At 36.9% G+C, this 15,915-nt stretch overlaps 1 protein-coding gene across 7 annotated transcripts in view; it reads left to right on the forward strand.

Annotated features, from left to right (window-relative positions):
* The window catches only part of LOC111866591 (ryanodine receptor), a 256,073-nt gene extending 240,586 nt beyond the window's left edge, over positions 1 to 15,487 (forward strand). For 4 of the 7 annotated variants that reach the window (XM_033752340.1, XM_033752342.1, XM_033752343.1 and 1 more), the window contains 5 exons: positions 1,646 to 1,792; positions 4,289 to 4,420; positions 6,176 to 6,332; positions 8,908 to 9,073; positions 13,513 to 15,487. In XM_033752340.1, coding sequence (XP_033608231.1) covers positions 1,646 to 1,792; positions 4,289 to 4,420; positions 6,176 to 6,332; positions 8,908 to 9,073; positions 13,513 to 13,669 — 759 coding nt within the window. In that variant the 3' untranslated portion in view covers positions 13,670 to 15,487. The remainder of the gene's footprint in view (positions 1 to 1,645; positions 1,793 to 4,288; positions 4,421 to 6,175; positions 6,333 to 8,907; positions 9,074 to 13,512) is intronic. The other 3 variants (XM_033752339.1, XM_033752341.1, XM_023855691.2) reach the window with 1 other exon arrangement.
* Positions 15,488 to 15,915: the final 428 nt, after the last annotated feature.

The following is a 15,915-nucleotide window of genomic DNA, read 5'->3' on the forward strand; positions in this document are numbered from 1 at the left end:
GTTTGATGTTACGTACATTATTAACATTACAGAATCCACATATTCCTGCCAGTTTTAATATCTATTTTGTAATCAACAAGTGTGTAACCCCGGTCAAAGTTTGACACTTCTCTGGCCATTATCTCCGTAACCGTTCAACTTTGGACATAGGTGTTTTGGGTTATATCGGCATACTTTAACATAAGGAACACCCTCCCGAAGTTTGGCACATTCCTCCTGGGACACTCTGTATATATATATATATATATATATATTGTCACATGATGGAGTGACTCCCTGATACAGCACATGACTATACTTTACAATTCACTATTACACATACACACATACACTAGTGTCCACAGTTACATTTTCGCTGGTCGTTGCTCAGTAACAGCAGACATTCCCCTTGCTCTGGGTCCCGGAACTGTCCCTGGCTTCAGCTACAGCAGCTCTCGACTAAATGACTCAATCACCAACCAACTACTCTTCACTTCACTCAACTAACTGCAGCTCCCAACTTGTCCCACTTATAACATCTCAGCACAGACTGTGCAGGAAACACCATTCATTCCTTATTGTTGTGATTCAATTCTTGCCATGGGAACATGTTTGTCTGTGAAGCTGTTGTCCAGCAACAGGTCTACATGCCACAATATATATCTTATCCTTGTGCATGGGTTCTTTTCTTGAAATTTTTACTGGTTGTTCTATACTGTAATCAGTTCAAACCAAATTAAACAGAAAATGTCATTTTAATAAAATAATGTGAGATTCCTTTTGTGGCTTACAATTTATGAGCCTTATACACATTTTTTTATTGCTAGTGGGGTGGGACTAAGTCCCTTGTACTGCAGCAACTTCTGGCCTATTGTACCAGCCCCAGATGATAGGTGAGGGTAACTGTGGAGCAATTGGTGGAACGAAGATTGGCAGGGGAAACCGAAGTACTCAGAGAAAACCTGCCCCAGCGCCACTTTGTCCACCACAAATCCCACTTGACTAGACCCAGGATAGAACCCAGGCCGCCGCGGTGGAAAGCCAGCAACTAACCACTGGAGCTATGGCGTGGCCTAGCGTTATACATAACATTTAAAGCCATGAATCATCCTTTCAGGTGACCAATACAGTTACTGCCAAACCCATCACCTAATGGACTGAATTTTGCTACATGCCATTGCAAATCCCATCGAGTGATAGGCATAAATGTGTGCATAAAAAATAATTTTCTCTTACATATGTCACTCAAGAAGAGAAATTTGAAACACAGCTTGCCAGAACTCAATCAAGCTGAAATATTCATCAAATATTGATTATTTTTCACTTTTTCTCTTCCATTTCAAATATTGTGAGTTCAAAATCCAGATGATACATTTTCTTCTACCAGGCTTTGATCATATTAAGAAAAGCACTTTGTGAAGCCAGGTCACTTGTTAATGCCAGGTTCCTATGTAAAGATGAACTGATGAAAACAAATATAAAGACACTGAAGGTTACTTACATTTTAAAATGTATTGGTATCCTCTTTACATTTATATTTAGCTAGATATGACATCACAGTAGCTGTATAAGCTACAAATTTATGATAATCGGATTTAATTTATCTTGTGATGTACATAATTATCCTATTGCACTATGGTTGATAATTGTTATTCTCTGTTTTCAGGCTTTCTTGTACAGTTTATGGTATTTCATATTCTCCATCCTTGGAAACTTCAATAACTTCTTCTTTGCAGCCCATTTGCTCGATGTTGCTGTAGGTTTCAAGACATTGCGCACTATTCTGCAGTCAGTAACACATAACGGGAAACAGGTAACCCTGATGACTGATTTTGGACTTCTGTGATCAGTGTTAAATATGTAGTATTAGCTTCCAGGCTTCAACTTCTACTTCCACCTTTATGTTTAGCATGTGTGTGTGTGTGTGTGTGTGTGTGTGTNTCCACCACAAATCCCACTGGAGCAGACCCAGGATCGAACCAGGGCCGCCGCGGTGGGAAGCCAGCGACTAACCGCTTGAGCTGTGGCGCGGCCCTTTAGCATGTGTTACTTATGTGCTGTCAGAGATAATAGATTATTATATTAACATCTATATAATGAAGCAAGATAAAACCTTAACAACTGTGAAAGTGAAGAAAGAACTCCATTTACAGGCAGGTGCCAATTAGTGGTATACAGCTTGAGATTATATAGTTGCCAAAACTCTCCCTTAACCTAATGACTGGATATCAAGCCTTGTGTTTTTGGCCACTTAATCCTCTTTTAAGAGCACCTGCTATTATACATCAAATTGACATGATAAGTTTCTATAGTCTCACATGTGTAATGTTGGAAAATGTCAATATACTTTGTCCTGTTATGAAATTCGATTCAATTTTATTTCATCCATGAATATGGGATATATATATATACATGATATGGGACAAGTCAAAGATTAATATTAATACTAATACTAAATAGTAATAAGAATAGAATAATACAGAAATAGTATGCCAAATTATAATAAATAATAATAATAATAATAATAATATAGTAATACAGAGATAATAATATGACAGTATAATTAGTCTTGAAAACGGTTTCTGTGGTCTTAAATCCTCCATATGTCCTATTGTACCTTTACTGGTGGTAATGCCTATGGAGATTTGATGGAATGAGGATTACATGGTAGCTTATCAGCCCCTTGGTTGTTACTGTACAACACAATTGACTCCTTTCCTCCAAACCATCTAAGAAACCTTTAATGCAGGTAGTCTCTTAGGCAGCCTTGGCTAATGGTATGTATTCAGTCTCTGTACAAGACACTACCACTTCAAACTGATTTTTCAGTTCCCAAGAAAAAACAACTCACTATTTTACCAGTGTAGCATAAGATGACCTGTGGTCTACCTCATTTGCCCAATCTACATCTACATATCATACAGTGTTCTCTCTGTTCTTTTAAAAATTGTAGAGTAATTTATGATTCATTTTACATATTTTAGTACTCTCTTTGCAGCTTTCCAGTGTTTCTCATGGTTAGTATTAAAACTCCCAACTCACTTGTCACACCAGCAACATCTGGCTAGTACACACTGCTAGGTACATCAGATATCCTTCCAAACCTTGATAAGGTGTATCATATTACACTGTTTCTCTCTCCCATTCTCTGATTGACAACTAGTGGGGTTGCCATGGGTTTTATATAAAACATGCCAGATTGTTGCAGTGTTGTACGTGGGTTCAAACCCGGCGGAGGTGCTGGAATTTTTAAGGGCAGAAAAATTTAGGGAACAAGTCATCCTGGAGGGACTTTAAGCCATGGGTCCCATGTCATAGATTTATGGCACGTAAAAGATCCTCATGTCTCTAGGAGACCTCTGAGCAAAACTAGGCAAAAGTTTCCCACCCAAGTAGTTTCCAATGCCTCCGGTAGATGGGGAAGTTATCAGGTACCACTGCCAGAAGACGGCCGACCTCGCTGGCAGAAAGGGGCTGATAGCGAGCACCAGTACTGGTAGAGTATGGCGACAGTAGAAATTAAAGGGGGACATACAGTAGACTACTAGTCACGGTGCATGGGGAAACCCACCCCCTCTAATACTGAATAACTGAACTGACTGATTGTTGCAGTGTTTCCTCTGTGTGTTTCTGTTGGCTCATACAAATAACTTTATTTTTCCTGTCTGAATTCTCATCAAATTCTTCTTGACTTTCTCTTTCTCCTTTTTATTGTTCAAGAATATTAGAAAATAGTCCACACACATACCAACAGTGATATTGCTGTCTTTATCAGTCTTGTAATAAACACATCACTCATGATCTGGCCTTGATCAACACTGTGTATCTTCATGTTCCATGCACTTGACAGTTGTTTGAGTCTGTAGATTCCTTTCTTCAGGAAACAGGCACTGTTTTCTTGTCCTCTTGACATTTGATCCATAGAGTACCCTCTTCTTCTAAATTTCCACATAGAAAAGCCATGGTGACATCCAAGTGATCTGTGTTCAAATCAAGTTATGCAAACCAGGCCCAGCAGCAATCACAATGAAGGATATCATATTACAGGTCAAAAGTTTTTTCTGTAGTCCTAGCCATACCATGGAATAAAGTGTTTGCTGCTATTAATGCTTGATAATTCTGAAACACACCTTTCACATGCCTATCTCTCCTCAGAATCTTCTCTTATTTCCTGTCTGATTGTCCACAGATATCTTGTAGGAAGCAGAATGTTTCTCTGAAACATTTGTAACCATCTTCCAGATCACATGATGTCAATCCAGGAGACCACAATTTAAATTTCATACCTTATTTGTGTTTCTTTTTTCAGCTTGTGCTAACGGTAATGCTGCTGACAATAATTGTGTACATATACACTGTTATTGCCTTCAACTTCTTCAGAAAGTTTTATGTGCAAGAGGAAGATGAAGAGGTGGATAAGAAATGTCATGACATGTTAACTGTAAGTTCTGTTCCATTTTATTGCAGAATTTATTGTTTCTGAAGATGTATCTCTTTTATGAATGTACATATTTCTACATGGTTTAGTTTTCCATTTCCCAATAATTTAACCTGAAATATGAGAGATTACTGCAAGATGTCGTTCTCAGAGATTCGGGAATTAAGTATACCAGGTGCAACAAAAAAATATAAAAAGGATAAAATGAAATAGCTCTACAGATCTCGATGAAAATCATGTAAGTACTATAGAAAATAAGTACACAGTGTGTCCAGGTTCTGTTAGGACTGTGTTCATTAAAAATACAAGACGTGAATTATTTTCAAAATTTTGCTCTTTTTATTCAAAATAGTCTCCTTCTGAATCAATACATAGCTGGAATCAATTGAAAAGTTTTCAAAATCGGTCACTGTACTCCTTTTGTAGAATCACATATAAAACTGTGGTACATTCCCTTTGGATGTCCTGCATTGTGTCGTGACGGTCTCCTTTCATCACCACCTTAACTCTTGGGAACAACCAGAAATCTGCTGGAGCCAAATCTGGCGAATACGGAGGATGATCAAGGACTGTGATCCCGTTTCTGGCCAAGAAAACATGCACAATCTTCGACTTGTGGGGTGGGGCATTTTCGTGAATGAGCGACCAGGAACCTTGCTTTTGATATTAAAGTCGAATTTGAAGAATTATCGCCCACAAACGATGGAGGACTCTGAGATAATAATCAGAATTCACTGTTTGACCTTCTGGCAGAAATTCCTTGTGAATGATTCCTTTGGAATCAAAGAAAATGGTTAGCAGTGTCTTTACTCGACTCTTTTGCTTCCACAGTTTCTTTGGTTTCGGCTTCTTTGGACTCAACCACGCTGCACACTGCTGCTTTGTGAGAGGCTCATATTGAAAACACCGTGTCTTGTCACCAGTAACAATCAATTTTGTAAATTTTGTATCACTTTGGGCCAACCGTAACATGTTTTTGCAACGTTCCACTCTGGCATGTTTTTCATCACCTGACAGCGTGTGCAGTACAAACCATTCACAGACCTTCCATTTCCCTAAATACTTGGTCAAAATTTGATGCACAGTACTTTTTGGTATTCCCAAAAGTCCTCGAGTCTTGCAGAAACACATCTGTCTGATGCAAAGATTTCGGTCACTTTTTTCACATTTTCTTCAGTACAACTTGTTCTCGGCTTTGATGCACATGGAGCGTCTTCGGTGTCCTCCCTGCCATTACGAAATACAGCATACCATCGAAAAATGTTCAAGCAAGCGACTCAATCACTACCGTACGCACTTTTCATCATTTTGTACACTTCTCCAGCTGTTTTGCCTAACTTCAAACAAAATTTGATGTTGGCTCTCTGTTCATCCGCCATTTTCCAATGAGCATCAGAACAGTACTGTTACATTCAAGGTCAGAACACATGATGCAGCAATGCTTGTGCTTTGAAATTATAGACGGCCACAGCTGAAACTTCAAGAATCTTAATGCCACAACTCGGCAACAGATGACATTGCAGGGCAAAATTTAAAAAATGAGTCCTAATGGATTCTGGACACACCATGTATGTATACAGAAAGATTTACTCAGTCTGGTTGAATCACTGCGCAAACAAATTTTTATTCTTCAAATGTTAAAAGCTATTTTAAATTTGATCATATCATAATATGCAGTATATATAGAAGGAATACAGTAGTGTGTAAATAGATACAGTGTGATATGTTCACATTCTTATGAAACTGTATTTGTTTCAGTGCTTTGTATTCCATTTATACAAAGGAGTACGTGCTGGTGGAGGCATTGGTGATGAAATTGAACCTCCAGATGGTGATGACTATGAAGTATATCGTATTCTCTTTGATATCACTTTCTTCTTCTTTGTCATTGTCATTCTGCTTGCTATTATTCAAGGTAAGAAATTAAATTAAGTAGATGATTTTTTAGACTCCCCGCAAGAATTGAAGTCACAGCATCTTAGAGTCTATTAACTAGCCAACAGAGGACATAACATTTAGAAATTCATAGAAGCAGTTCATGTATTTACCTGTATCTATATCTCTTCATGCATAATGTTTTCCCATATAATAAAATAATTGAATTCTCAAATATAAATGCTGGGGGATCATTATCTGCACAATTTCCATTACCATAATTCAACATGAAAGGACCAAGGGTTGGAAATCCGTAATGATTACTGTCACTGTCTCAGTAAATATCCCTCTTTCTTCATGAAAGACAAATTACATCAATAATAATTTCCCTGTGCCCAGGGTTACATGGGAGTACTCCCTCTTCATGTTCGAGAGGACATGGATTAAAATTCTTCTGACTTAGGTTTCCCTTAGTTCCTCCAGAAAATGCTAAGGTAGACCATGACAGCTTTCTTCCAATTCATGTTTCACTACTGTTCAGTGCTACACAATTTGTACAGTTGATAAAGTACTAAAATGAATTAGAGTAATGTTAAAATTACTGCATAAAGTTCCAGAATCAATCAAATCATTTCTCCATATCTAATGTATTTGCCATTTTTATTGCTACACATAACTTATCCCTGGTCCATGTCCTAAGTACAGGGTCACTGAAACATTTCACTATCTCTACCTAGGGCCACCTGGTTGATAAAACATCTTCATTGCCTCTTTTCACTGACAACATGGTTGCTCCTTATTGGTTAGCATCGTACCCCTGTACATCAAGTCACAACTTAACCTCCAACACACTGCCTAATGTAAGATCCATGTAGGAGCTGCCAAAATTCCTTCCAGAGTCATTAACCTTGAACGTGGAAACTGCAAGATATGCTGAAATTTGGATAACCCTCAGCATTTCATGCAGCCTTTCCCAAAAACCAAAGCCATACACTTATATATGGAAAGCCAAAGCCACACATTGCACTGTGTTTGTGCATGCATGTACATGTATAAACAAAAATGATTCTTTAAGCAGACAATTGTGTATGTATATATACAGAGCACAGTAATTCTTCACTACTATTTCCATCCTGTTCAAAACATCCACATGATATACTGTAGCACCAGCTGAAACTCACCAGTAGAGTCAATGTTTTTCTTAATAACAAATGAGTAGTAACCATTAGTTCTCCACATATTGCAGTGTTGCATACTTTATAAATTACAATAACCTTCATATTATCATGTACATTTTTTGTATGAAATGCTTCTACAATTTCAGATCCAAAATGTTATTCCAACTTCTTCCTAATACATCATATCCCCTCTCACTTTCTTCATCTAATGCAGTGGTTCTTATAATATGGTCCAGTGACTGGGAAAGTTTCTTCCAAGTATTCAGAAAAGAATACTGTCTAATGGCAAAGTACAATACAATGCCTTTGCTATCACAATAAATACGTAGTTAACTTCATATGTTGCTTTATTATTCTGGGTAGCAGTTACACAACTCTGCTGCTGCAGCCAGAGGTTTGATGATTATCACAAGTCTGAAATGTTATTATTCAGTGTTGACCATGCTTTCCAGCTCTGATCATGTTTGTGTCACATTATGTGGCTCCTGTGGCTACTGTACCTAGCTGATATTTTTACAAAGAAAAATTGACTCAATTTTTTTATTCCAAGGTACAACTGTCACAGTTATTTAGTATATAAGATATCTGAGTAATTCTTATGCATAATGGAGCTTTGGATGATGTGTATTTAGAGAGATTGTTTTACAGTGTTGAATGCTTTTCTGAATGAACTTGAAAGCCAGATAAATGGTGAACATCCTCACAGACATAATGAAACATTTATGAGACCTACAATTTGCAGTGAAAAAGCATTTTCCACTTGTTGAACAAGGTTTTCAATTATTTTGAAACCTGTTCCCTCTCCCAGAGCAAGGATTTTTAACAAATAATATGAGGAAGTAAATGAAATTTCTAGAGACATGGGTTTGAAAGACACATATGCAAATGTCCTTCTGATTAACTTCTGGACTATCTAAAAGAAAAGTGTCCATACATGGTCAAGTAAAGTCATGATGAATTTACTTCTGTTTCCATTTATATATCTGTGTGAAACAGCGTTCTCTAGATATGCAGCAATAAAAATGAAATACCAGAACAAGCTTAATCCAGAACACAGCATAATGATACAGATTCAAAGTTTTAGCCAAGTTCAAGCCCCCTGGCACCAGCAAGCATCACATCAGGTTAATACAGCATAAGCTCTTTCCTAAAATATGGAGTATGTTTTATTAAACTTTCTGCATAAATGGTTGTAAATTAAAAATAAGTTTATATTTTTAGGGTTCTGCGAAAATATTATAATACAAATTGATTCCATTTCAATAAAAGATTTTAGAACCACTTGTCTAATGATATTTTGGGCCTTCAAGGTGGTTCTCCATTCTTCTTCTTCTTTTCCAGTGTTCAGCCTTTATCTGTGCTGTGGCAGAAAGCAAACACGTTCCACAATAATGTAATTTTTCAGTTTGTGTATATGTTGGTTGTTGACTGTTTCAGGTTTGATAATTGATGCTTTTGGTGAGCTGAGAGATCAGTTGGATAGTGTGAAAGAAAATATGGAATCCAACTGCTTTATCTGTGGCATTGGCAAAGACTACTTTGACACAGTACCACATGGTTTTGATACACATGTCGCAAAGGAGCACAATCTAGCCAATTATATGTGAGTACAATTCACAGTACCTCAAACTATTATTATTATTATTATTAGAGGGGGTGGGTTTCCTCATGCACTTAGACCAGTTATTGGTCCATTGTCCGTCCCCCTTTAATTTCTACTGTCGCCATACCCTACTGGTACTGGTGCGTGCTATCAGCCCCATTCGGCCAACAAGGTCAGCCGTCGGTACCTGATATTTCCCCCATCTAACAGAGGCATTGGAAACTATTTGGGCGGGAAATTGTTGCCTAATTTTGCTCAGAGGTCTCCTAGAGACATGAGGATGTTTTACGTGCCGTAAATCTACGACACGGGACCCACAGCTTAAAGTCCCTCCTGGAGGACTTGTTCCCTGAATTTTTCTGCCCTTAAAAATTCCACAACCTCCGCCGGGTTTGAACCCGCGTACCTTGAGTCATGAGGTGGGAACGTTACCCCTAGACTACGGAGGCTGCTTACCTCAAACTAGGTATGTGCTCATATAAATCTTCAGTATAGTGGGCCATTGCTAATATGCTCTTCATTTGGTTGCTTTCACTCATTCTACTATATCTTGAAGGGGGGCACGCGGTAGTGAGTTGGTTGAGGCACTATGCTACAAACTGGAAGGTCACGGGTTCAAGTCCCAATGAGGTCATTGGATTTTTTTCAATGGCCCTGGGGTCAACTCAGCCTCTAGCAGAAATGAGTACCAGGAATATTCTTGGAATATTCTTGCGGGTAAAGGGTTCTCACAACGTAGGGCTGACAACCTTGTCACCATCTGTGAGCCGATTGTCTAGAAAATGTGGGAACTTCAACATCTCACAACCCTATGGGCCTCCATGGCCTGTTACAAGGATAGCTTTACTTACTTACTTTTACTCTATCTTGACTCAATTAAAATTTTAGAAGTCAGTGAATAATTCTGCATTATATCTAGAATTTTTCCAGTTAAATTTTTCTTCATATTATCCTCCCCTGTATCACTGTATCTGCACAGTTTGAAAGACTTGGGAGCATGTTGGTCTGTAGGTAAGGTGCTGCCTTGAGTACAAAATGATTTGGGTTTGAGACAGCCAGTTGCAATGCAAATTTTATTACATGTCCTCTCTTTCCTTCATAACTTTGTGCATGTACATGGAAGACCAGACCCCTACTTTGATTTGGAAACTTTATTCAGCTGTAGGAGCATTTAAGGTTCTCATGCCAGTGATGTGAGAGTAGTGTCTTGTTAGTTGCAATGCCATATAGTCTGGTAGAACATATATATATATAGAACTTATGTTAAGCCATCACCACAACAAATGTATACTTCCTTTTAGTATTTACAGTTAAATCTTTATTTTGCCAGATAGCAGATAAAGGTTTAATTTTAAACATTAAAATAAAGTATACATTTGTTGTGGTGACGGTTTAACATAACGACTATATATATATATATATATATATACACTACCACAGTAAATAAGTTCGTGGAATGGCCACAAAGCATCGTTGCAGTGCACTACAGCAGATAGGTTGAGGCACGATATGATGCCCTGTTGGTTCATCTCTCATCACAGCAAGAGGCAGTTGTGTGCAGACAGTGTAAGTAGAACTACGACCTCTATTGTGAACTGCAGTTAAATGCAAGTGGTGGAAATCGAAAGTATGGCAGTTTGAACAATGGGCAAACATCAAGCTCTGCCAAAAACTAGGCAAATCCCCTAGAGAAACATTTGGCATAGGAAGAATTGGCTGTTGCTACATGACAGCGCCCCTGCACATCGCTCTGTTCTTGTCCAAGAGGAACTGACAAGGCAACAGGTCACCGTTTTGCCACACCCTCCGTACTCACCTGATCTCACACCATGTGATTTCTTTCTCTTTCACCGCTTGAAAGCAAAACTACATAGTCATAGATTTCAGTCGTCCGAGGAGGTGGTCATTGCCACAAGAGATGCCGTATGGAAATTTCCTGCCAATATGTTTCAGCACTGTTTTCAGCAGCTATACCAACGTTGGCAGACTTGCATAGCAGCCAACGGCAACTATCTTGAGGGCCAATGTGGATCTGCAGAAGTGTATGTGAATAACTTGTAATATGATGTGATAAAACCACATTCCACGAACTTAATGACTCTGCCATGTGTATGTTCAGAACACACAACAGGATGCACACTATGAAGAGTCTGGTAGAAGTTCACTGACATTTCAGAGAAACATATGCCCTCCATCTCCAGGGTTGAACAGTAGCCAAGCAGGCAGTAATTTGAGTTATTCTGGAGCCAGTATATTCCAAGAGAATGACTGCTACTCATATATATACCAGACTCTGGTATCCTAAGAGACCATACTCTTCTGTAGGAACATGTTTGAAAGATGTGGTATAGAAGGAGTTTGATTGATTTACAGAAACTGTCATGTATGACAAAGCACATGAAGACACTTGGTTTGATTTAGTTTGCTTTTGTCTCACACTGTCATGGATACTCCAGCACTGCACATATTTAGCCCAGTATTCCTGAATGAAAAACACTAGTCTGCTAAGTTACAATATGCTTCCAGTGGCTTTGTATAGTGCAGTATCATTTTAAAACATCTGTTGTCGAATTCATGGTGTATGTATAATATATAAGTACAGTGAATAATGTGTGTATATTTTTATTATTATTGTAAACAGTAGTGGATGTTCACTGGAAATGTGTGATTGTTCACACCAAGAAATGGGAACTAATAGGATAACATAATTCATTGTTTTGTCAGAATTTTCTGTGAAGTTGCTTATCTCATTGGGAAGAGCAAAGAAGGTGGCATCAATAAAGAGAATCTGAAAAGAGCACAGACTTTGACCTCTTGATGTACTGTTTATCCTGAGGGAAGGTGGGAGAAGAGATGTGAAATTCAAACTTATGTTGTTGACTTCAGCCAGTGTGACACAAGATTTATTCATGATGGGCCAACATGAAAGAACCTTCTTTAAATTTTGAGAAATGAGGTAAAATTTTTACTGGAGTCACTGATCTGTAAAAGGAAAACTAGAAGATGCAGATTTCAATGAAAGAAATATAGTACCAAAAACCAGTTTCTAATACATTTACCAGGCACTATGAGTTGAAGATACAGTTTCTTGCAGCAAATGAAGAAGTTGCAATAAGAAGCTAGAGAAATAGTCTAACTAGGTGAAACATGGATGATACAAAATTCACAGTTAGTACATGTTGACATGCCAGTGAGAATATTGAAATCCTGACATCACTGAATGTGTCAGATGTGTTTGTTTTAGTGCACAGCATTTCTGCAGATGTTCCTTTGGGGGGGGGGTGATAGTACTACCTTATATTCAAAGAAGATACTATAAGAGGTGAACATTATGGACACATGACTTTAGGTGACTGAGAAATAGATGGAAGAAAAAGTTATTCTGAATTGACTACCAAGATCTCTTCTCATTGTGGACAGTGTGCTTATCATGCTGGACAAGTGGACAAATGAACATCTATATCAGCATTTAAAAGAGACCTAACCAGTTGGTTGAAGAAGCATAGACAAATCTGAGACAATTCAATTATTACAGCCATCTGTAGACAGTTATAAATAAAACTAAAACTTAAAAGCTCATGGTCACATGATTGTGAAGTTTTCTCCATGTGTGTGTATGATCAAAAAAAAAAAATTGGCTTGGGAAAAAAACTAAAGCTTTATATGAGTATTCACAACTCCAGGAGGTATGAAAATGAGAAAGTAAACAAGCTTGTGGTATAACCACTCATTGAAATAACATCCACATATTGATTGCAATTCCTGGCATTTTATTAAGTTAGAAAATTGATATTAAAATTAGGTAATGAGACAAGATAGAAATAACAATGACACCAGTATTTAAGGAAATTCTACAAACAGCTCTCAAAAGAATGAAGATTCTGATTCTTCATTTATGATGTCCTTAGTCTAAGTCCACCTTCATAATATAAATACCCTTTGCATTTAAAATTTTTACTCTGTTATTTTAATGATAATGCACTGACTTCTGGGTTACATAAAGTGCATAGATAGTATTGATGTGCATGCAGAGGAAACAGAATAACCATACAACCCAGAATTACTGGAAAAATGTCATAGTAAAACGACTTTTACCCTCCAAAATGTTCAGTGTTTGTAGAAGCTCTGCTTTATTAGTTTAAAGACCATTTAAATTGATCAATCTGTTAGTGAATATAAAATGCTCAGTGACATGTGAATGAAAAATCTCCTACCACTCTCACAGGCTTTAAATATTTTAAATAAGGAATAAAATCTATAACTGTCGAAGATGAAGTTCTAACCTGCTAACAGCACGAAACTCATGCAGTAATACCTCTCCAGATACCAAGTATTTTCTTACGCCTTTGTAGACACTATATATGTTTTTCTGAACTCGGAACACCAGTTACATAATTACAGTATCCAAGTGCTTGCACTAAAGTGTATTTTGGTGGCAGGTTCTTCCTGATGCATCTCATCAACAAACCAGATACAGAGTACACAGGTCAAGAGACATATGTGTGGAACATGTATCAACAGAGGTGCTGGGACTTCTTCCCTGTTGGTGACTGCTTCAGGAAGCAATATGATGAATTAGGAGGTGGTGGTGGCTAAAGCAAAAAAAAATTACCTTTACTTCTCTGGAGTTTAAATAGCATTCAGTTACTATTCTACTTATGAAGGTATCCAACAATCTAGTGAAGAGAATAGATTATCACTGATTGTCCATACATTTACTTTTGTAATATATCAGAGTTTCTTTTGTTAAGTACCTTAGAACCCATGATTACAGCTTTCCTTGGTAGTAACAGCATGAACATACACTGCATCCTTGCTCCAGGATGTGAGGATTAATAATAAGAACTATAAGGAAAAGGAGAATAAGGATGCAGTCAGTTACAGACATTGAAGGAATTAAGAGTTAAAAAATAAAACCTAAAAATGTTCTGCTCCAACATAATAAAATACTTGAATTTCATAATGTTTTAATGCTCTAAGAGCATTTACATATTTCTGCCCGAAACTTTTATCCGATTTGAAGATTAAAACAATGTTAACATAAACATGCTGTTGTGTGACACAGATTCTGTCTGTTCTCTTCAAAGTATGTGCATGAAGACATATCAAAAGAACTGGGCAATTAAAACCAGTTAATGAAGTGGTTAATAGCTTCTGCAGTTATCTCTTTCCTCATTAAAATGCAACTGAAATATAAATAACAGTTTTAAATTTGTATTTTTAATCGATTTTAATCGTTATGTAAAGGGCAAAGCACAGAGCTTGGCATTATGTGGGAAGTAATGTTCAAGTCAGGCATATACTGAAGCTGGATTTTTGAGTAAGAATACGAGTATATCATGAAAATGAAACTTGATCTGTGAGAAGTCTTACAATGCAAATTATGTAGTGATGCTAAGTGTATATTTTATAACAGAGTGATGTAAGAGTGAGAAAAATTTAGTATGCACGACTGGCCGGTGTCCACAAATCCCTTTTTATTGTATGATTGCAGTTGTTAAACATGAGGCATGAAAGATTCTGTTCAGGAAGAATATTACATAAATCAGGTTTCCATTGAAATTGAACCTCCATGAACACATTGTTCTTTGAAGTCACAGATTTAAAGCATTTTATTTAAATATTATTCCTTCCAGAGTTTTAAATACAAGTGGACATTTCACTATTCATACTGGAAACTTCCTCTTATTTTCAAATCTGACATAGACTTAGTATAATCCTTTAGCTCCCAGTTATATGCCCTTACGTATCTTTGCTAACAGACATGCACAGATAATATGAAGAAATTCTCAATTCTTCGGATCTCCTGAATTATAGGATATTGTGTTCCCGAAAAGCAATCTTTAGTCACTCTTCAGAATAATTTATAAAATTTTACAGCACTTTCATGAGCTTTTGCAATTAAAATATCACTATTTCCTTAACTTATACAGATTGGGACAATATGAAGATAGACTTTATGGTTCTTCACATGGCAATAAAAACTGTTCTGGATTGTTATCATATTTATGATTAGTTTTCAAGTTTGATGCTAATATGTATAAACATATTTAATGTTAACGGTTTAATATCCAAATTGCTCCATAGTTTACTTTCAGTGGTTGACAGATTCCCTCTCCCACAAAACAAGGATTATGAGAATGTTTTTTTTTTTTCATTACATGTGTAAAGATGATTTACGCTAGCAAATGAATGCAACAACTCAAGTTATAATCTTAGATATGTTGATTATTAAGTTACTGTAGTTGATTTGAATATTTAATTTAAATTGGAATAGAGTTCCTACATAAGTCAAAAGACAAATTTCACATTGTTATTTAGAATCGCAATTTGGCATCTTGCTTCTTTTGTATCCCGTGTATGTTTAAACTTATAGTTTAATTAAATATTATATTAAAATATGAATCATATATTCTCTTGGCTCTTGATTTAACTTGTATACCTTGGCAGACGTCTTGGCAATACCACTTCTGAATATTCATCCTTACATAGTTATACTACAATACCTATGCAGAAATATCTACACTGATATTTGAGAATGTAGAGTAGACAATGAAAAGTTCAATCCAGTGTGACATACGAGTTTACAACACTTCAGTCCTCATTCGCCTTACACGTTTCGATTCAAAAGAATCATCCTCAGAGGCGCACCACTACGATAAGGAAACACTGTCACATAAGATATTTTAACAATATGCACTTTAGGTATGACTAATGCTCTATATAAATTTTGTTATCACAGTTGGTTTTGATGTTTATCTTAGGCACTCACAATCGCGCTTCTTGAAGTGTAGATTTACTTATAATGAGTTTCTTTTAGTGTATTTCCTGGTTATTCTGAC

Source organism: Cryptotermes secundus, unplaced genomic scaffold, assembly GCF_002891405.2.
Source record: "Cryptotermes secundus unplaced genomic scaffold, Csec_1.0 scaffold680, whole genome shotgun sequence".
NCBI classification, from domain to species: Eukaryota; Metazoa; Arthropoda; class Insecta; order Blattodea; family Kalotermitidae; genus Cryptotermes; species Cryptotermes secundus.